The 20426-nt window shown below is 63.2% G+C and overlaps 1 protein-coding gene across 1 annotated transcript; it reads left to right on the top strand.

The window, feature by feature from the left end:
* The first annotated feature begins 73 nt into the window (after positions 1 to 73).
* Positions 74 to 20298, top strand: TMEM259 (transmembrane protein 259). Its single transcript, XM_068156243.1, has 11 exons — positions 74 to 775; positions 4223 to 4489; positions 5626 to 5794; positions 9251 to 9361; positions 11139 to 11261; positions 12995 to 13095; positions 13942 to 13999; positions 14918 to 15001; positions 15451 to 15583; positions 15938 to 16037; positions 17777 to 20298. Exons 1-11 carry the CDS (start codon positions 536 to 538, stop codon positions 18530 to 18532), a joined length of 2142 nt encoding a protein of 713 aa, XP_068012344.1. The 5' UTR covers positions 74 to 535; the 3' UTR covers positions 18533 to 20298.
* Positions 20299 to 20426: the final 128 nt, after the last annotated feature.

Genomic DNA, 20426 nt, shown 5'->3' with positions numbered 1-20426 from the left:
TGGCGGGGAGGGGCCCCTCGCCCTCCGCCGTCCCGGCGTGCCCTGCGGCGCTGGCGCAGGCGCCTTTCCGCCGGTGCCGGCGGAGGAAGATGGCGGCGGGGCGCTGAGGGGATCGGCACCGGGCCTGGGCCGCACCGCACCGCACCGCGAGAACCGAGCCGCCCGCTGCGCTCCGGGCCGCCCCGCCGACGGCCCCTCCATGGCCGCGGGGCCGGCGCAGCAGCCGCGTCCCCTCTGGGTCTGCTCGGCCAGCGCCGCTCCCGGGCCCCGTCGAGGCAGCGGCCCGCTGAATCCCGGAGGCTGGCCTGGACCTCGCCAGGCCTAACCCGCTCCCGTCTGCTCGCAGGAGGCCGGGCCGGGCCCCGGGAGAGCAGCCCGGAGGAGAAGGGGACGGCGGCCCGCTCAGCGCACCCAGCAGCTTCCCCTTGACCCTCGCCCCGCGCTCCCTCCGGCGCGGCCGCCCGGCCCCGAGCGCCTTCCTGCGGCTCCGCTCAGCACCGCCGGCGCCCTTCGGCTCCCGGCCGCCGGCCTCAGGATGTCCGAGAACCAGCCGAACGCCAACCACCACCACCACCACCCGGCCAACAACAACGGGGGCGGCGGGGCTGCCGGCGGCAACAACCGGGGCGTCCGCAACCCCAACCTCAACCAGAACCCGCTGATCAACGTGCGCGATCGCCTTTTCCACGCGCTCTTCTTCAAGATGGCAGTGACCTACGCTCGCCTCTTCCCGCCCTCCTTCCGCCGTGTCTTCGAGTTCTTCGTCCTCCTCAAGGTGAGAGGCAGCTCCCGGGGAGGAGCAGGCAGCTCCCGGGGGGGAGCAGGCAGCCCCCGGGGGGGAGCAGGCAGCCCCCGGGGGGGAGCAGGCAGCTCCCGGGGAGGAGCAGGCAGCTCCCGGGGGGGAGCAGGCAGCTCCCGGGGAGGAGCAGGCAGCTCCCGGGGAGGAGCAGGCAGCTCCCGGGGAGGAGCAGGCAGCTCCCGGGGGGGAGCAGGCAGCTCCCGGGGAGGAGCAGGCAGCTCCCGGGGGGGAGCAGGCAGCTCCCGGGGGGGAGCAGGCAGCTCCCGGGGAGGAGCAGGCAGCTCCCGGGGGGGAGCAGGCAGCTCCCGGGGAGGAGCAGGCAGCTCCCGGGGAGGAGCAGGCAGCTCCCGGGGAGGAGCAGGCAGCTCCCGGGGAGGAGCAGGCAGCTCCCGGGGGGGAGCAGGCAGCCCCCGGGGAGGAGCAGGCAGCTCCCGGGGAGGAGCAGGCGCTCCTGGCAGCCTGCAGCTGGGCCTGAAAGCAGAACCTTCCTTACGAACTCCCAGAAAACTTGGCTGTGTGCGTGAGCCACCCTCCCCCCCCCCCCCCAGCTGCCTGCTGAGCTTCCTTGAGCTGCTTTTTCCCCTGGGGACAGTCCTGATGGTCTGTCCCCACCCCACCAGAGCTCTGGTACCCACGTCTGGATGTCAGGAAGCAGTTCTTAGAGAGCTTGGCCCTTGGGATGTGCTGCCCAGGGAGGTGGTGTTGTCCCCATCCCCTGGAGGTGTTCAGGAAGAGCCTGGATGGGCTGCTTGGTGCCAGGGTTGGGTTGATCAGATGGTGCTGGCTGATAGGGTTGGACTGGATGAGCTCAAAGGTCTTTTCCAAGCTGGTTAACATGAGCTCTCAGTGTGCACTTGCAGCCCGCAAAGCCAATCAGCTCCTGGGCTGCAGCAGGAGAAGTGTGGCCAGCAGGGCAAGGGAGGTGATTCTCCCCCTCTGCTCAGCCCTGGTGAGACCCCACCTGGAGTACTGTGTCCAGTTCTGGAGCCCCTATTGCAAGAGGGATGTGGAGGTGCTGGAAGGTGTCCAGAGCAGGGCCAGGAGGATGAGCAGAGGGCTGGAGCACCTCTCCTGTGAGGACAGACTGAAGGAGTTGGGGCTGTTCAGTCTGCAGAAGAGAAGGCTCCGAGGTGACCTCATTGTGGCCTTCCAGTATCTGAAGGGGGCTACAGGAAGGCTGGGGAGGGACTGCTCAGGATCTCAGGGAGTGATAGGACTAGGGGGAATGGAATGAAGCTGGAGGTGGGGAGATTCAGGCTGGAGGGGAGGAGGAAGTTCTTCCCCATGAGAGTGGTGAAGCCCTGGAATGGGTTGTGCAGGGAGGTGGTCGAGGCCCCATCCCTGGAGGTGTTTCAGCCCAGGCTGGATGAGGCTCTGGCCAGGCTGATCTAGTGTGGGGTGTCCCTGCCCATGGCAGGGGGGTTGGAACTGGATGATCCTTGTGGTCCCTTCCAACCCTGAATGAAACTATGAAACTATCTTATCCTACCCTAAAAGGGAAAAGGCTGAGCCAGCTTTGTGGGCAGCTGGGCTGGTGTGGGTGAGGCCCAGTGGTGGGGCCATGAGAGCTTTGGCTTGCAGGGAATTGTTTCAGTTGGGAAAGGCCTCTGAGGTCATCAAGCTCAGCCATGCAGTGGTACAGGAACAGGGAGTGAAGGGAAGCAGGGGGGGAAGAGCTTGCCACAGGTGAGAGCAGCCCCCAGCTGTGCTGAGGTGCTGGAGTTCAGCCACTCACAGCAAGAAGACTTTCAGGACAGATTGTCTCACACTGCACATTTTCTTCCCACCCAGGGCATGTTCAGGGTTTTAATGTCTCCCTCTGTCCTTTCCCTGCTGTGTGGCTGGGCTGGGGAGGACAGGGAGGCTGGCATGGGAACAGTGGTGGCAGCCAGGCTGGTGCTGGTTCTTGCTGCCATCTGCTTTTGCTCAGGGCACTCCTGAGGAAGTCAGAGCATTCTCTGGGCATCTGCAGAGAGCTTTGCAGGCAGATGGGCTCCAGCTTGGCCATGGGAAGGTGCTGGTGGGAGGTGAAGGCGCAGACCATGGTCCTGAGGCAGCTCTTGGCTCCTGCAGTGCCAGGGGAGCTGTTTCTGATGTACCTTCCCAGGCAGCTCCTCTGCAGCTGCTGTTTGCCAGCCTGCTGCTCTTTCCCAAACAGCTCAGGAGCAGTGTGGGGCAGGGACACATTTACTTAGCAAGGAGCATCCTCAGGTGGTTGGAGAGTGCCTGAAACTCCACTGTCCCTCTTGTGGCAGCCCCAACCTTCCTCAGGCCTTTCAGCCACGAACTTTGGACAGCATTGGGCAGCCTGGAGCCAGACTGCTGGCATTGCCTTTTCTTTTGTTGTGGCTTTGAAAGCTCTTCCTTGGAGGGAAGTGGGGCAGGGGTGTGGTGATGCTCCCAGGGGATGCTGGTGGTGAGTGGTGGACCTGCCCATGGAGCTGGTGGCTCTGCCCTGCCTTTGGCTCGTGCTGGGCTGCCTCTGGTTGAGGTTTGCTCTGTTCTGCCTTTGTCAAGTTGGGCTTTGAGGCTTTCTGCTGAGGAGGGGGCACTGCTTGAAAGCCACAGCTTGCTTTTCCACTCCTTCCCACGTGCCTTGGAGGCACCTCCAGTTGCAGGTGTTGTGGGGACAGGGCTGGCTGGCAGGGCCTGGGGCTTGGGCAGCAGGGCACCGTGTGGGTGCTGCTCTCCTGAACAGGAGGAGATTGCTCCTGCTGCAGACTTTGGTGTGTTCCTCTGATGAGCCAGTGGGGAAACTGCCTGAGCCCAGCTGGGCTGCTGCTTTGCTGCTGCAGGGTTGGGGAGGTTAAAACTCTAATCCACTTCCCTCACCTGCAGCACTGCATCCAGTCCTGGGGCTCCCAGCACGAGGAGCCGGAACTGCCAGAGAGGGTCCAGAGGAGGCCACGAAGATGATCAGAGCCTGGAGAACTTCCCCTGTGGGGACAGGCAGAGAGTTGGGCTTGTTCTGCCTGGACAAGGCTCCAGGGAGACTTTAGAGCAGCTTTCTAGCAGCTGAAGGGCCTGCAGGAGAGCTGAGGAGGGACTTATGGCAAGGACGAGGGACAATGGCTTTGAGCTGGGAGAGGGGAGATGGAGAGCGGAGAGGAGGAAGAAACTCCTTTAGAGTGAGGGTGGGGAGAGCCTGGCACAGGTTGCCCAGGGAGCTGCCCCCACCCTGGAGGTGTTGAAGGCCAGGCTGGGTGAGGCCCTGAGCATCCTGTGCTGCTGGGAGGTGTTCCTGCCCGTGGCAGTGGGGTTGGAACTGGCTGACCTCTAAGGCCCCTTCCCCCCCAGCCCGCTGCGGGACGGAATCCGTTCCTCCAAGCGCCCCTGCGGGCCGGGAAGTGGGGGCTAAACCCACGGGGGGGGCTGAGGGCAGCTGTGCTGATGGTCTGTGGTGTGTTTTGCTGCTGCTTGCAGGCTCTCTTCGTGCTCTTCATCCTGGCCTACATCCACATCGCCTTCTCCCGCTCGCCCATCAACTGCCTGGAGCACGTGCGGGACAAGTGGCCCCGCGACGGCATCCTGCGGGTGGAGATCCAGCGCAACTCCAGCAGGGCCCCCATCTTCCTGCAGTTCTGTGGGGGGGAGAAGTTCCCAGGCCTGGTGGTGGAATCCCCAGCAGAGGAAGAGGAGGAGGAAGAGGAGGAGATGACTGTGGATATGTTTGAGAACAGCTCCATCAAGGTGAGGAGCAGTTCGCCGCCCTCGCCGCCACCGCCCCGTGGGCACCGGAGGGGTGGGAGGCTGGGGTTGGAGGTCAGCAGAGGTGGGGACGGGCTGGGAGAGTTCAGCCTGGAGAGGAGAAGGCTCCAGGGAGACCTCAGAGCTGCATTTTGGGGTCTGGAAGGCTGGGGGAGGACTGTGCAGGAGGGGCTGTGGGGATAGGAGGAGGAGCAGTGGTTTGGAGCTGCAGCAGGGCAGAGTCAGGTTGGATGTCAGGAGGAGGTTCTGCTCAATGAGGGTGGGGGAGACACTGGCACAGGTTGCCCAGGGAGGTGGTTGAGGCTCTATCCCTGGAGGCAATCAAGGTCAGCCTGGCTGTGTCCCTGTGCAGCCTGCTCTGGCTGGGAGCTCTCCCTGCTGCCTGCAAGGGGCTTGGCCAAGCTGCCCTTGGAGGCTCCCTTCCAACCCAGTGCCATCTGTGCACCTCTTAGGTTGGGGAGGAACAGTTTGTTGGCCTCAGGTGTGCCACAGTGCCCCTGTGATCCCTGGGTCACCTGCAGGCCCTTGCTCTCACATTAGCCTCTGGTGATTTAACCCAAGTCAAGCCTGAACAGTGACCTTTTGTCCTCCTGTTGGTGGTGGAGACCTTCTCTGGGGGGCAGAGGGGAAGCACAGAAGGCTCAAGATGTGGAGGTTGCCCAGGGAGGAGGCTGAGGCTTGGCAAGGCCCTGGGCAACCTGATCTAGTTGAGGATAGAATAGGTTGGAAAAGACCTTTGAGATTGAGTCCAACCTATCAGCCAGCACCATCTGATCAACTAAACCATGGCACCAAGGGCCTCAGCCAGGCTCTTCCTAAACACCTCCAGGGATGGGGACTCCACCACCTCCCTGGGCAGCACATTCCCATGGTCAATCTCTCTTTCTGTGGAGGAACTTCTTCCTACCATCCAGCCTGACCCTCCCCTGGCACAGCTTGAGCCTGTGTCCTCTTGTTCTGGCGCTGGGTGCCTGGGAGAGGAGCCCAACCCCCGGCTGGCTGCAGCCTCCCTGCCGGCGGCTGGGGGGGGGTCGGACTGGCTGACTTCTGGAGGTCCCTCCCGGGCCAGACCTCTCTGTGATGCTGAGATGTCTTTCCCTGTGCTGCTGTTGTGACAGTTTGAGCTGGATATCGAGCCCAAGGTGTTCCTGAAGCCATCCAGGGTGAGCAGCACCGAGGCTCTGCCCCGCAACGAGAGCCAGGAGCTGTCCCTGGGCGAAGCAGCCGCTAAAGGTGTGCAGCCTCTGCGGGAGACTGTGTCCGAGTTTGAGATGCTAGCCAGAGCAGGTAAAGACCACTTCACACCTCCCCCTCTGCTCCCTCCCCCTCCTCCCCCTCCCCCCTGCACCTTCCCTGCATGTCTCCTTCCTTCTGGCTCTTCCAGGCCTCTGCACAGTGACCCCAGCTGTCTCCCCCCAACCCCGCAATGCTTCTGGCTGTGGTTAACCTTCTCTGTGCTAACAGCAGAGCCAGGGGGAGGCCTCCCCCTGTGACAGCCTGCTGCTGGAAGGGGCTGCCCAGGGAGGTTGGGGCTGCCCTCTCTCCAACACCTGCTCTGTCAGCTGGGAGGGGAGGATGGGAGCTGGGGGTCCTCTGGGCTGTGAGATGTTTTACAAGGGCTGGGTGTGATGGGACAAGGGACAACAGCATAGAGCTGGGAGAGGAGAGATTGAGAGTGGAGGTGAGGAAGGAATTCTTGAGAGTGAGGGTGGGGAGACTTTGGCACAGGTTGCCCAGGGAGATGATGGATGCTCCCTCCCTGGAGGTGTTGAAGGCCAGGCTGGATGAGGCCTTGAGCAGCCTGTGCTGGTGGGAGGTGTCCCTGCCCATGGCAGGGGGTTGGAGCTGAATGATCTTGAAGGTCCCTTCCAACCCAACCCATCCCATGTGCTGAAGCCTCTTGGTCTGGTGTCAGATTTTGGTAGTGATTGGTGCCAGATCTTTGGGGCTGTGAATCTCCCTCTTCTGAGCAGCTCTTCAGGGCTGCACTGGCAGCTCCTGGAGCTCACAGGGTTTGGGGCTGTGTTTTGGGGTCCCTGCCTCAACACCAGAGCTCAGAACAGTTCCTTAATCCCAGAGTAGAATTAACCAGGTTGGAAGAGACCTTTGAGATCATCCAGTCCAACCTCTCCCCCAGCACCATCTGATCAACTCAACCATGGCACCAAGGGCCTCATCCAGGCTCTTCCTAAACCCCTGTGGGGATGGGGACTCCACCTCCTCCCTGGGCAGCACATTCCAAGGGCCAATCTCTCTTTCTATGAAGAACTTCTTCCTAACATCCAGCCTGACCCTCCCCTGGCACAGCTTGAGACTGTGTCCTCTTGTTCTGCTGCTGGCTGCCTGGGAGAAGAGACCAACCCCCTCCTGGCTCCAACCTCCCTTCAGGGAGTTGTAGACAGCAGTGAGGTCTGCCCTGAGCCTCCTCTTTTCCAGGCTAAGCAACCCCAGCTCCCTCAGCCTCTCCTCACAGGGCTGTGCTCCAGACCCCTTCCCATCTTGTCCAACCTCCCCTGCTGCAGTCAGGCAGAGACTCCTCCAGCTAGATCAGGCTGCCCAGGGCCACAGCAAGTCTGATCTGGAATGCCTCCAGAGGAGGCAGGGCAGAGGCCTTCAGGCAGTGCAGCCTTTTGACTTCTTGGTTGTGAGGTGCCTGAGAGCTGCCTCCTGAGACAGTCTGATACTGGAACAGATTGCCCAGGGAGCTTGTGGCTGCCTCCTCTGCAAGACTTCTGGCTGTGGGGGTAGCTGGGGGTCCTCTGGGCTGTGAGGTGTTTGACAGGGGCTGGGAGTGACAGAGCAATGGCTTTGAGCTGGGAGAGGAGAGACTGAGACTGGAGAGGAGGAAGAAATCCTTGAGAGGGAGGGTGGGGAGAGCCTGGCCCAGGCTGCCCAGGGAGGCTGTGGCTGCCTCCTGCATGAGGGTGTTCAAGGCCAGGCTGGATGAGGCCTGTGCTGCTGGGAGGTGTCCCTGCAGGGGTGGTGGTGGGGGGTTGAAACTGGCTGATCTTTAAGGTCCCTTCCACCTCAGCCCAGGTTCTGTGGCTTGCTGGGCTGCAGCTCAGCAGGAGCTGTTGGCCTGGCAGGGATATGGAGCCCAAAAAGCAGCTGGTTTGAATTCTGCTCTAGGGAAGAACCAACCCCCCCAGCCCAGGGAGCTGCAGGCAGCGCTGGGGGGGGTGACTGGGGGGGTTGGGAGGCTGTGGCTGCTCCTGCCGGTGGCTTTGGGGCTGGCAGTTGTGGAGCATGGCTCTCTCAGCAGGGTGCTCTCTTCGCTTGCTGCTGCTCAGCAGGTGCCGCTTGTGCTTCCCTGCTCCTCCCTAAACAACAGAGGCAGCAGAAACGGAAGGCAGCAGGAAGGAGTGGGGCTGGGGCTCTCCGGGCAGGTTGTGGCCCGGGCTCAACAGACAGCCTGGAGCTGCTGGCCTGCAGCTTGCCCAGCGAGAGGAAGGTCAGGGGAATGAGCTGCAAGGAGAGAGAAAAGAGGAGGAGAGAATTGCTTGGCTTGGAAAAGGTCTCCAAGGTCATGGAGTCCAAGCAACAACCAGCCCCACCCTGGGCACCAAACCCTGGCCACAGGGTGCTGGAACACCTCCAGGCATGGGGACTCCACCACCTCCCTGGGCAGCCTGTGCCAAGCCCTGACCACTCTGGTAGCACAGAAATTGTTCCTCCTCTCCAGCCTAACCCTCCCCTGGCACAGCTTCAGGCCATTGCCTCTCTTTCTATCAGCTGATCCTCAGAGAAGGGGTTGGAAAAGCCCTCTAAGAGTCCAACCATCAACCCAACCCCACCATGGCCACTTAAACCATGGCCCCCAGTGCCATGGCCACAGGTTTCTTGCACACCTCCAGGGGTGGGGACTCCACCACCTTCCTGACCACTCTGGCAGCACAGAAATTGTTCCTCATCCCCAACCTGAGCCTCCCCTGGCACAACTCCAGGCCATTGCCTCTCCTTCCATCACCTGAGCCTAGGGAGAAGAGCCCAAGCCCCACCTCACTGCAACCTCCTTTCATAGAGAGCAATGAGGTCTCCCCTCAGCCTCCAGCTCCCTCAGCCTCCTGCTCCCTCAGCCTCAGCTCCCTCAGCCTCCAGCTCCCTCAGCCTCCAGCTCCCTCAGCCTCCAGCTCCCTCAGCCTCCAGCTCCCTCAGCCTCCAGCTCCCTCAGCCTCCAGCTCCCTCAGCCTCCAGCTCCCTCAGCCTCCAGCTCCCTCAGCCTCCAGCTCCCTCAGCCTCCAGCTCCCTCAGCCTCCAGCTCCCTCAGCCTCCTGCTCCCTCAGCCTCCTGCTCCCTCAGCCTCCTGCTCCCTCAGCCTCCTGCTCCCTCAGCCTCCTGCTCCCTCAGCCTCCTGCTCCCTCAGCCTCCTGCTCCCTCAGCCTCCTGCTCCCTCAGCCTCCTGCTCCCTCAGCCTCCTGCTCCCTCAGCCTCCTGCTCCCTCAGCCTCCTGCTCCCTCAGCCTCCTGCTCCCTCAGCCTCCTGCTCCCTCAGCCTCCTGCTCCCTCAGCCTCCTGCTCCCTCAGCCTCCTGCTCCCTCAGCCTCCAGCTCCCTCAGCCTCTCCTCCCCAGCCCTTCCCCAGCTTCCTCTTCCCGGCTGGGTCCTGGCCGAAGGGAGCTGCTGCCTGCAGCTGCCTCTCCTTCCCAGGATGTGGCAGGAGGGAGGGAGAGGGGGGATTCAGAGGGGGCTGTTGCTGCTCTCATACCCTGCTGCTGAGTCTCTCTTCCCCTCTCCCTGCCCTGCAGTGTGGCCACAGGAGGAGTACATCGTGGAGTACTCGCTGGAGTACGGCTTCCTGCGCCTCTCGCAGAGCACTCGGCAGCGCCTCAGCATCCCGGTCATGGTGGTGACCCTGGGTGAGTGTGAGGGAAGGAAGGGTGGGAAGGGCCCTGCAGGGACAGCTCCACTGCTCTCTGGTCCTGTGGATGCTCCTGGTGACAGCTGATGGCGCTGGTTTGCCGCCCAGCAGAGCTGCTCCCGGAAGCCAGCAGCAGCGCCTGAGTATCATAGAATCAGTCAGGGCTGGAAGGGACCACAAGGATCAGCCAGCTCCAACCCCCCTGCCATGGGCAGGGACACCCCACACTAGATCAGCCTGCCCAGAGCCTCATCCAGCCTGGGCTTAAACACCTCCAGGGACAGGGCCTTGACCACCTCCCTGGACAACCCATTCCAGGGCTTCACCACTCTCATGGGGAAGAACTTCCTCCTCCCCTTCAGCCTGAATCTCCCCACCTCCAGCCCCATTCCATTCCCCCTAGTCCTATCACTGCCTGAGATCCTGAGCAGTCCCTCCCCAGCCTTCCTGTAGCCCCCTTCAGATACTGGAAGGCCACAATTAGGTCACATCTCCCTGGGAGGAGTGCTCTGAGATGGTGCAGCCTGCTCCAGCCAGCCCTCATCTTGCCTCCAGCACAGCTCTCTCTCTATCTTGGAGTGCTGAGGGCTGGAGGCTCAGCTTGGAGCAGCAGCACAGGGTTAGAGCAGGAATCCTGCCTGTGCCAGGGGTGGTGCTGAGCAGATCTGCCCTGGCTCAGCAGCATCCCTGTGAGGGCAGGCAGTGTTCTCCTGGAGCAGTGGCCTCTTCTCCTGCTCCATCCCCACCTGCCCCTGTCAGGAGCAGAGTCTCAAGCCCCCCCTCAAGCCCCCCTCAAGCCCTCCTCTGCTGCCAGTTTGCATCATGAGTGTCTGTGTCCTCACCTGGGCTGGGTTGGTTCAGCTCACCTAAACCAATCCCTTCAGGATCATCCCAGGGATGTACTGAGAGAGAGATTGAGGTTTGTGTCCATGCTTAGCTCTGCTTCAGCTCCCAGCTGTCAGTGTGTGCAGGAGCAGCCTCACAAGGTGGAACTCCACAGCCTTCCTCAGTGCCTGGGCATGGGGAGGTGTTGGTGTGGGGACACCACCCCCCCCAGCAGTGGCAGTCCCAGCCTAACCTTTGAATCTCCCCAGAACTTGGGGCTCCTGCTGGCCACACTGCTCCTGATCCAGCCCAGGATGCCATTGGCCACCTGGGCACACTGCTGGCTCATGTTCAGCCTACTATCAACCACTCCCCCCAGGTCCCTCTCTGCCTGGCTGCTCTCAGCCACTCTGCCCCCAGCCTGTAGCTCTGCCTGGGGTTGTTGTGGCCAAGGTGCAGCACCTGGCACTTGGCTGTGTTCCATCTCCTGCCCTTGGCCTCTGCCCCTCTGGCCAGCCTGGCAGGCTGCCCCTCCTCTGGCCAGCCTGGCAGGCTGCCCCTCCTCTGGCCAGCCTGGCAGGCTGCCCCTCCTCTGGCCAGCCTGGCAGGCTGCCCCTCCTCTGGCCAGCCTGGCAGGCTGCCCCTCCTCTGGCCAGCCTGGCAGGCTGCCCCTCCTCTGGCCAGCCTGGCAGGCTGCCCCTCCTCTGGCCAGCCTGGCAGGCTCCCCCTCCTCTGGCCAGCCTGGCAGGCTCCCCCTCCTCTGGCCAGCCTGGCAGGCTCCCCCTCCTCTGGCCAGCCTGGCAGGCTCCCTCTGCAGAGCTCTCCTAGCCTCTGACAGATCACCTCCTGCCCCCCAGCTTGGTGCCATCTGCACACGTGGGGCAGCCCCTGGGCTTGCTGGGTGGCTGCAGGGGCACAGCAGCTGAGTGGTTGCTTTGCCTCCTCCTCAGACCCCACCAGGGATCAGTGCTTTGGGGACAGGTTCAGTCGCCTGCTGCTGGATGAGTTCCTGGGCTATGATGACATCCTCATGTCCAGTGTCAAGGCCCTGGCTGAAAATGAAGAAAACAAAGGTGAGGCCTGGGGGAGCTCCTCCCAGCAGCACACAGCTGGTGCCTGGGCTTGGGCTGGCCTGGGGCTTGTGGTGGTGCTCCTGCTCTCCTGCCCTGGTGGATGCATGGAGAGCATCTTCTGCCTCCTGATTCAGCTCGGCACAGGGAGCACTGCCCTGCATCAGTGGAGAGATGTTCTTCCCAAGGACAAGGCACCACCAGCAGCAGGGCAGGGGGGTGCTGCACACCCTGCTTGCTGGCACCTGCTGGCACTGCAGGGCAAGAAAGGGCTGCCCTGAGCAGCTGTGGCCAAGGAGCTGCTGGAGATCCTGGCTTAGAAGTCGGGGCTTGGTTTGTGGGGTGCCAGCCCTGAGCCCCTGGGCTGGCTCTGCCCTTGGGGTGCCAGCCCTGAGCCCCTGGGCTGGCTCTGCCCTTGGGGTGCCAGCCCTGAGCCCCTGGGCTCTCTCTGCCCTTGGGGTGCCAGCCCTGAGCCCCTGGGCTGGCTCTGCTGTTGGGGTGCCAGCCCTGAGCCCCTGGGCTGGCTCTGCCCTTGGGGTGCCAGCCCTGAGCCCCTGGGCTCTCTCTGCCCTTGGGGTGCCAGCCCTGAGCCCCTGGGCTGGCTCTGCCCTTGGGGTGCCAGCCCTGAGTCCCTGGGCTGGCTCTGCCCTTGGGGTGCCAACCCTGAGCCCCTGGGCTGGCTCTGCCCTTGGGGTGCCAGCCCTGAGCCCCTGGGCTCTCTCTGCCCTTGGGGTGCCAGCCCTGAGCCCCTGGGCTGGCTCTGCCCTTGGGGTGCCAGCCCTGAGTCCCTGGGCTGGCTCTGCCCTTGGGGTGCCAACCCTGAGCCCCTGGGCTGGCTCTGCCCTTGGGGTGCCAACCCTGAGCCCCTGGGCTCTCTCTGCCCTTGGGGTGCCAGCTCCTCTGCAGGCTGTGCCCTTGGGGTGCCAGCCCTGAGCCCCTGGGCTGGCTCTGCCCTTGGGGTGCCAGCCCTGAGCCCCTGGGCTCTCTCTGCCCTTGGGGTGCCAGCCCTGAGCCCCTGGGCTGGCTCTGCCCTTGGGGTGCCAACCCTGAGCCCCTGGGCTGGCTCTGCCCTTGGGGTGCCAACCCTGAGCCCCTGGGCTCTCTCTGCCCTTGGGGTGCCAGCTCCTCTGCAGGCTGTGCTGTTGGGGTGCCTGCCCTGAGCCCCTGGGCTGTCTCTGTTGTTGGGGTGCCAGCTCCTCTGCAGGCTGTGCCCTTGGGGTGCCAGCTCCTGGGCTCTCTCTGCCCTTGGGGTGCCAGCCCTGAGCCCCTGGGCTGGCTCTGCCCTTGGGGTGCCAGCTCCTCTGCAGGCTGTGCCCTTGGGGTGCCAGCTCCTGGGCTCTCTCTGCCCTTGGGGTGCCAGCCCTGAGCCCCTGGGCTGGCTCTGCTGTTGGGGTGCCAGCTCCTGGGCTCTCTCTGCCCTTGGGGTGCCTGCCCTGAGCCCCTGGGCTGGCTCTGCCCTTGGGGTGCCAGCTCCTCTGCAGGCTGTGCCCTTGGGGTGTCAGCTCCTGGGCTCTCTCTGCCCTTGGGGTGCCTGCCCTGAGCCCCTGGGCTGGCTCTGCCCTTGGGGTGCCAGCTCCTCTGCAGGCTGTGCCCTTGGGGTGCCAGCTCCTGGGCTCTCTCTGCCCTTGGGGTGCCAGCCCTGAGCCCCTGGGCTGGCTCTGCTGTTGGGGTGCCAGCTCCTGGGCTCTCTCTGCCCTTGGGGTGCCAGCCCTGAGCCCTATGTCTCTCCCCCGCAGGCTTCCTCCGCAACGTGGTCTCGGGGGAGCACTATCGCTTCGTCAGCATGTGGATGGCCAGGACCTCCTACCTGGCAGCCTTTGTCATCATGGTCATCTTTGTAAGTCAGGAGGGGCCTGGGCACTGCCTGGGTGCTGGGCCAGCTGCTGGGCAGTGTGTCCTTGCTGTGAGCCCACAGGGCAGAGCTCTTAGCTGCTCTCAGAGGGCAGCTGAGAAGGGCCAAGGCTCTGCCTGGTGTGCAGGGAGGGCTCTTCCACACTGAAGCTGGAGTGGGGTGAAGCCTTGGCCTTGTTGTCAGGAGGCAGCTGGGTGTTGGAGAGCCTCTCTCTGTGCTTACAACACAGCAGAGGGTGCAGAAGTTTGTCCTCTGAGACCTTTCAGAGCAGGCCTCACTAATTGCCAGGAGAGATCAAGGCAGAACTGAGTCTCCTGGGGCTCTGTGAGAGGAGGTGATTACAGGCAAGGGTTAGGCAGGGTCCCCAGTGGTGGCTGAGCCTGGCTCAGCAGCCCTGGCTGCCTCCCCCTGTGCCTCACCTCCTGGGGCAGCTCCTTGTGCAGCCCCACAGTGAGGGAGGAGGAAATGGGTGCTGGGTGCTGCTGTGGGAGAGATCAGCAGCATGGACAGGGGAGGGGAAGACATCTCAGTTCCAGCTCTGCTGCTGCTGCTGTTGGGTTTGGCCCCTGCTCAAACATTCTGAGTGGGGCTCTTGACCAAGTGCCTCTTCCACTGCAATCACCCCAAGATTAATTGCTGTTTGTGAAGCTCTAATTGCTCTCTGGGAAATGCTCTGCACAGCTCCAGCTCCCAGCCATGGGCTGTGTGCAGCCTGCTGAGCAGCACTGCAGGTCCAGGCTTGCCTTGGCCAAGCCTCTGCTGTGACCTGAGTCCCACAGTGGCTCCCTGGAGCCTCAGGCCCTGACTCTGGCTTCCCTTCTCCTCTTTCAGACCCTCTCTGTCTCCATGCTGCTGCGCTACTCCCACCACCAGATCTTTGTCTTCATTGGTAAGGATCCCTCTGGGGGGCCTGGGGTGCAGTGGGCACTGCCAGCTGCAGCAGGGCACAGCAGGGACTTGGGTGGCTGGGAGAAGCTCTCAGATCATCCAGGCCAACACCAGCCCAACCCCGCCATGGCCACTACCCCCTGGCCCCAGGTGCCATGGCCACAGGGGGCTGGAACCCCTCCAGCCATGGGGACTCCACCACCTCCCTGGGCAGCCTGTGCCAAGCCCTGACCACTCTGCCAGCAAAGAAATTGCTCCTCAGCTCCAGCCTGACCCTCCCCTGGCACAACTGCAGGCCTCTATCACCTGAGCCTTGGGAGAAGAGTCCAACCCCCAGCTCACTGCAGCCTCCTCTGAGGGAGCTGCAGAGAGCAAGGAGGTCTCCTCTCAGCCTCCTCTTCCTCAGGCTGAACCCCCCCAGCTCCCTCAGCTGCTCCTCCCCAGATCTGCTCTCCAGACCCTTCCCCAGCTTCATTGCCCTTCTCTGGCCCTGCTCCAACCCTCAGTGTCTTTGGAGGGAGGGGCTCAGAACTGCTTGAGGTGTGGTCCCTGCCCTACCCCTGCTGGCCACACTCTTGCTGATCCAGGCCAGGCTGCTGCTGCCCTTCTTGGCCACCTGGGCACCCCCTGCCCCCCAGTCAGCCCTCTGCCAACCACCACCCCCAGGTCCTTACCTGCTGGGCAGCTTCCAGCCACTCCACCCCAAGCCCAGAGCACTGCCTGGGGTGGTTGTGCCCCAGGTGCAGGACCCTGCATGGCCTCTGTGTGCTCCTGAGGGCTGCTCCTGCAGCCATGCCCCTGTGCCCTCCCTGCCAGAGCTGTTCTGTCTCTTGATGAGCAGCAGGGGGGCAGGGGGCTTGGGCTGGGGGCTTCACTGCACATTGCCCCAGCTCCACTTTGCCTTTGTCCTTCCTGGCAGTTGACCTGCTGCAGATGCTGGAGATGAACATGACCATTGCCTTCCCTGCAGCTCCTCTGCTCACTGTCATCCTGGCTCTAGTAGGTAAGGACACTGCAGGTGGCTGCTGTGTGTGTGTGCAGCAGGGCCCTCTGGGAGCTGGGGGCAGTGTCCCTCCCTGCTCTGCCCCAAGCCCATCACAAGGTGGGAGGCTCTGGGCTGTGATGTCACAGGGAGCTGCATTGTCCTTCTGGCTCCCCTGCAGAAGCCTTTGGGCAGTCCCAGAGGCTGCAGCTCTCTGCCTTCAGCTGCTTTCAGCTTCACCTTTCCTCTGCTGCACCACTGGAACTGGAAAAAGCCCAGGCACATCCCTCCCCAAACCTGCCCTTGCTCTGGCCCCTGAGGAGCTGCAGGCAGCAGCTGCTGTGTGCCCCAGAGGGAGTTTCCCCTGCCCTGGTCTCTGCTGCCAGCCCCAGCACTGAGCCCCTGCCCCTTGGGCAGCCCTCTCTGGGGGCCCCACAGCTGGCTTGTGTCACAGCCCCTCTGTCCCCCAGGCATGGAGGCCATCATGTCAGAGTTCTTCAATGACACCACCACTGCTTTCTACATCATCCTGATCGTGTGGCTGGCTGACCAGTACGACGCCATCTGCTGCCACACCAACACCAGCAAGCGGCACTGGCTCAGGTAGGAGCTGCCTGGGGTCCTGCTCCTCTCTTTCCCCCACTCCCTGCTGGGAGCTGGCTGCTCAGATCCCACTCCAGCCCCTCCCAGGCAGGAGAGCTGCGCTCCTGGGAGCTTCTCTGTGGCCCCTGGTGAGCTGTGCTGTGTGTCCCAGAGCTCAGTGCCTTCCACCCTGCCTCTCCTCCCTTGCCCTTGGGGAGGATCTGCTCGCAGCAAGGTTCTGATGGCCTGTCCATGGGGTTCTGCAGCCTCCTGCCCAGAATCCCCAGCTCAGGACAGAGTCAGGAGGAGGAGGAGGAAGCCTTCTCTTTGTCCTGCCCACTGAGCTGTGCTGATCTTGGTGGCTTTTCTGCCCAGGTTCTTCTACCTGTACCACTTCGCCTTCTACGCTTACCACTACCGCTTCAACGGGCAGTACAGCAGCCTGGCCCTGGTCACCTCTTGGCTCTTCATCCAGGTGAGTGCTGGGCAGGTGCCATCCTGTCAGCTCAGTTCTGGACACCCTGCCTGCCCCAGGAGGCTCTTGTGGGTTCAGGGTGCAGAGAGAAGCAAATCAGCTGCACAGCTTGGGCTGGGGCAGGCTTCTTGTCCAGCCGAGGGCTGGAGCAGCTCTGCTGTGAGGGCAGGCTGAGAGAGTTGGTGGTGTTCAGTCTGGGGCAGGAGAAGGCTCTCAGGAGACCTTCTTGTGGCCTTCCAGAATCTGAAGGGGGCTGCAGGAAAGCTGGGGAGGGACTTTTGAGGATGTTGGGTTGTGATAAGACTGGGGGGGAATGGATCCAAGCTGGAGGAGGGGAGATTCAGATTGGATGTCAGGAAGAAGTTGTTCCCCAGGAGGGTGGTGAGAGCCTGGCACAGGTTGCCCAGGGAGGTGGTGGAAGCCTCACCCCTGGAGGTGTTTGCAGCCAGGCTGGGTGTGGCTGTGAGCAGCCTGCTGTGGTGTGAGGTGTCCCTGCCCATGGCAGGGGGCTTGGAACTGGCTGAGCCTTGAGGTCCCTTCCAGCCCTGACAGTTGTCTGCTCCTGTGATTCATAGGAGAGAGGAAATGGTCCTGGGTTGGAAGTGGGCCAGCAGAAAGAGGCTGGCAAACAGCAGGGCTTGGTGGTTGCTGGCTGCAGTCCTTCCATGCCACTGAGAGTAGCCTGTGAGGTGGCAGGGAAGGATTTCTGTCCCATCTTTCCAGAAGGAATCCCCTGAGGATCTCCTGAGGAGAGCCTTAGGGAGGTCAGTGCAGTGAAGGGGGGGCTGGCAAGGCCAGCTCCAGGTTGATGTCCCCAGTACAAACCTCTTAGAGGTTCAGAGATTCATGGAAGGGGTTGGCTTGGAAGGGAGCTCAAAGCTCAGCCAGCTCCAACCCCCCTGCCATGGGCAGGGACACCTCCCCCCAGCCCAGGCTGCTCAGGGGCTCATCCAGCCTGGCCTTGAGCACCTCCAGGGAGGTGGGGGGCAGCCACAGCCCTCTCTTGTCTCTGGCTGTTGATGTGCTGTAGGATGGAGCTGGGGAGCTGAGGATGGGCCTGAAACTGTGCCAGGGGAAGGTTAGGTTGGAGATGAGGAACAATTTCTGTGCTGCAAAGATTGGCACAGGCTGCCCAGGGAGGTGGTGGAATTCCTCCATCCCTGGAGGTCTTCAAGCAGCTTGGGGCTGTGGTTTGATGGCCCTGGTGGTGCTGGGTTGATGGTTGGACTTGGATGAGGCCTTTCCCACCCCAGCCAGCTCTGTGGTTCTTGCTCTGAGCCCTCGGCAGGGGCCAGGGGGTGGTACTCTGGGGGCTGCCTTTAGAGAGGAGCTACAAAAGCAGCTTTCAGGTGCTCAGGGAAGGCTTGGATGTGGCACTTGGAGCCATGGTTTAGCTGTCAGGAGGTGTTAGCTGTTAGGTCACAGGTTGGACTTGGTGACCTCTGAGGTCATTTCATAGTCAGGGTTGGAAGGGACCACAAGGATCAGCCAGTTCCAACCCCCCTGCCACGGGCAGGGACACCCCACACTAGATCAGGCTGCCCAGAGCCTCATCCAGCCTGGCCTTAAACACCTGGATTGACTCACAGGGAAGGGAGAAACACTTCCAGGCTTCTGGAGAGCCTCCTGGCTGTGGGAGCAGCCAGATCCTGCCGTTGGCCGCGATGACAGCAGGAGGGGAGGGTGCAGCGCGGCCGAGCCCGCCCAGGGCTGAGTCCTTTTGCCTTTGCCTCCCCCAGCACTCCATGATTTACTTCTTCCACCACTACGAGCTGCCGGCCATCCTCCAGCAGATCCGCATCCAGGAGATGCTGCTGCAGAACCAGCAGGTGGGGCAGGGCACCCAGACCACGCTGCAGGACAACCTCAACAACAACACCACGGCCGCGCCGCTGGAGGCGGGCGGCAGCCGCCGGCCCCACCCGGGCCCCGGCCCCGCGGGGGACGGCGCCGGCCCCGCGGCCCTGCCCCCCGCCCAGGCCTCCGGCGTCATCGCCGCCGCCGCCGCCGACCTCAACTGGGTGGCCGAGACGGCGGCCATGGTCAGCGAGGCCTCCTTCCTCTCCGAGCTCAGCTCCTCGCTGCTGCAGCCCGGCGCGGCGCAGGAGGCTGCCGCCGCTCAGGACGCCGCCGCCGCCGGCCTGGTGGCTCGCATCAGGGTCAGCAGCGAGCGCCCGGAGCCGGCCGTGGGCTCCATCACCATCGAGGTCACCTCGGCGGCGCTGCTGGCCGCGGCGGAGGGCCCGGCGCGGGCTGAGGAGCCTCCCGCCCCCGCCCCCGGCCTCCCCCGGCAGACTGAGCCTGCGCCCGAGGGCGAGAACTGCGCTGCCCACAGCGGCGGGGCCGAGCCCCCCCCGCGGGACACGGAGCAGGACAGGCCCCTGGGGCACGCCCCCGGGGACAGAGGGGACGGCGGCAGCCTGCGCCCGGCGCCGGCGGACAGCGCTCCCAGCCCCGCGCCCTGCTGGGAGCCAGACTCCAGGAGCCTGTCTTGAGCCCCCGCGGCCGCAGCTCTGGACTGCTGGGGAGGCACTGGGCTGCTTTGTGACTGTTTCTCACTTCACCATCATCCTTAACCCACAGAGCCCTCCGAGCAGAGCAGCTGGGACAGAGGGAAGCTGCTGCTGAGAACTCCCCTGGCAGAGCAGAGTGGGGGAGAGGCTGGGGAGGGAGGGAGGGAGGGAGGGAGGAGGTGTTGGCTCCCGTGGCCTGTGAGGCTCCGTGCCCCCCACTCCTGGCTGTGGCCTCCCTGCCCCAGCTCTCCCTTGCCCCAGCTTTGACCCCCCCTCCACGTGCCCCCTGCACACTGATCACAGCCTGAGCTGCTCTGGTTCAAGTCACCTGTGCCTGGCAGCTCTCTGGGTGGAGCAGCAGCTCTGTGTGAGCAGGGAGAGCAGTCTCAGACCCCCCTGGGAGAGCCACAGAAGGCTGTGGAGAGACACAGACACCTGCTAAACTCCTCCTTGATCCCTGAATCCCAGCAGGGCAGGGGCTGGAAGAGACCTCTGGAGATCATCCAGTCCACACCCCCTGCTACAACAGCTTTATCCAGGGGGGGTTGGACAGCATCATGTCCAGGTGGGGTTTGGATCTCTCCAAAGGAAAGGAAGAGGAACTCAAGACCACTCCCAGGCTCCAGGCCTGCTCCCAGCAGTGCAGAGCTGGGCAATAACCAAAGCAGAAGCTGCAGCTCAGCCCTTGGTCAGTTGGTTTAGCAGGTGGAAGCCACCACATCCAGGTCAGAACTTTCACCTCAGGAGAGCTGCCTTGGGCTGGGCTGGGCTGCAGTAGGGTCCAGCCCCATGCTGGTCAGCTGCTGGTGACCTCTGCCAGGGCTTGAGGCCTCTCTCAGATGCTTGTGACCAGCACAAACCAGGAGCTCCTGGCACAGGCTCCCTGGGCTCCAGTCACCTCTGGTGGGCACCACTCTGCAGGTGTCCAGGGGAGGGCAGCTCTGGCTCTGCACTGCTCTGCTTCTGGCACTGCCTCTGTGGGTGATGGAGTTTTGCTTTTCAGTGCCTTGTCCCTCAGAGGGGGATGCCTGAGAGCAGCCCCAGGAGAGGTTGGCTTTTTCCCTGAGCTGTTGCATGAGATGGTTTCACAAAGAACCAAAACACTAAAGCCAAGACATTTCAGCTGAGTTCTTTCTTTTTGCCCTTCCCCCAGCAGTGGAGGTGGAAGGCTGTGCCCCACTGCCTGCAGCTGGCTGAGCCCCAGGCCTGGGAGGGGAACTGGGAGTGGGCCTGGGCCTGGCTGCCCCCAGGAGGGGCTGGACAGAGAACTGATGCTCGTGGGCAGCGTGGAGTGACACAGAACTGTGGGCAGGGCTGCAGGGCTGAGCTGGGAGGAGCTCAGGGACAAACAGGGTGGCAGAGGGCAGCACTGGGGGGTGACCTGTGGGGCTCTCAGCCCCTGTCTGGGGGAGCTGGGTGGCAGTAGAAGTGTTCCAGGCTCAACCTCACCTCCTGCAGCTCAGCAGCTGCCCTTGCTCTGTGTCCCTGCTTGGGCTCTGCTCGGGGTTTCGGTGCCCACCAGAGTCAGGGCAGCCCTGGGGCCTCAGAGCCTCCTGCTTCACTTTCTCTGCTGCTCCCCCCCCCAGCTGCACCCTTTTTGAGTTTACCTTTCCTGGCTGAAGAAGCCCTGGGTGCTGCTGGGGGGCCTGGGGGAGCTGCCTGGGGCCAGCAGGGTTGGTGCCTTCCTGGGAAGGGCCAAGCAGCTCCCTGCTTGCAGGGAAGTGGGGCCCAGAGCAGCTGGAGTGAGGGTAGGGGGTGGGGGCAGGGGGGAGGGGAGGGGAAGGGGGGAACCAAACCAAATGATTTGCTGAATGAAGAGTAGAGCTCATTCTATTTAATTAATGTACAGAATGTGTTTGTATATAATAATAAATAT

The sequence above is a fragment of the Melanerpes formicivorus genome, unplaced genomic scaffold (assembly GCF_026170545.1).
Source record: "Melanerpes formicivorus ecotype bairdi unplaced genomic scaffold, bMelFor1.0.p_v2 SCAF_34, whole genome shotgun sequence".
NCBI lineage: Eukaryota > Metazoa > Chordata > Aves > Piciformes > Picidae > Melanerpes > Melanerpes formicivorus.
This window is presented reverse-complemented; position numbering and strand designations above follow the sequence as displayed.

Bases quoted from the DNA above. Each gene is read 5' to 3' on its own strand.
- TMEM259 (XM_068156243.1), top strand. From the start codon at position 536: ATGTCCGAGAACCAGCCGAACGCCAACCACCACCACCACCACCCGGCC. The intron at 5,795-9,250 runs GTAAAGACCACT...CCTGCCCTGCAG, and splicing joins TGAGATGCTAGCCAGAGCAG to TGTGGCCACAGGAGGAGTAC. The intron at 15,002-15,450 runs GTAAGGACACTG...TCTGTCCCCCAG, and splicing joins TGTCATCCTGGCTCTAGTAG to GCATGGAGGCCATCATGTCA.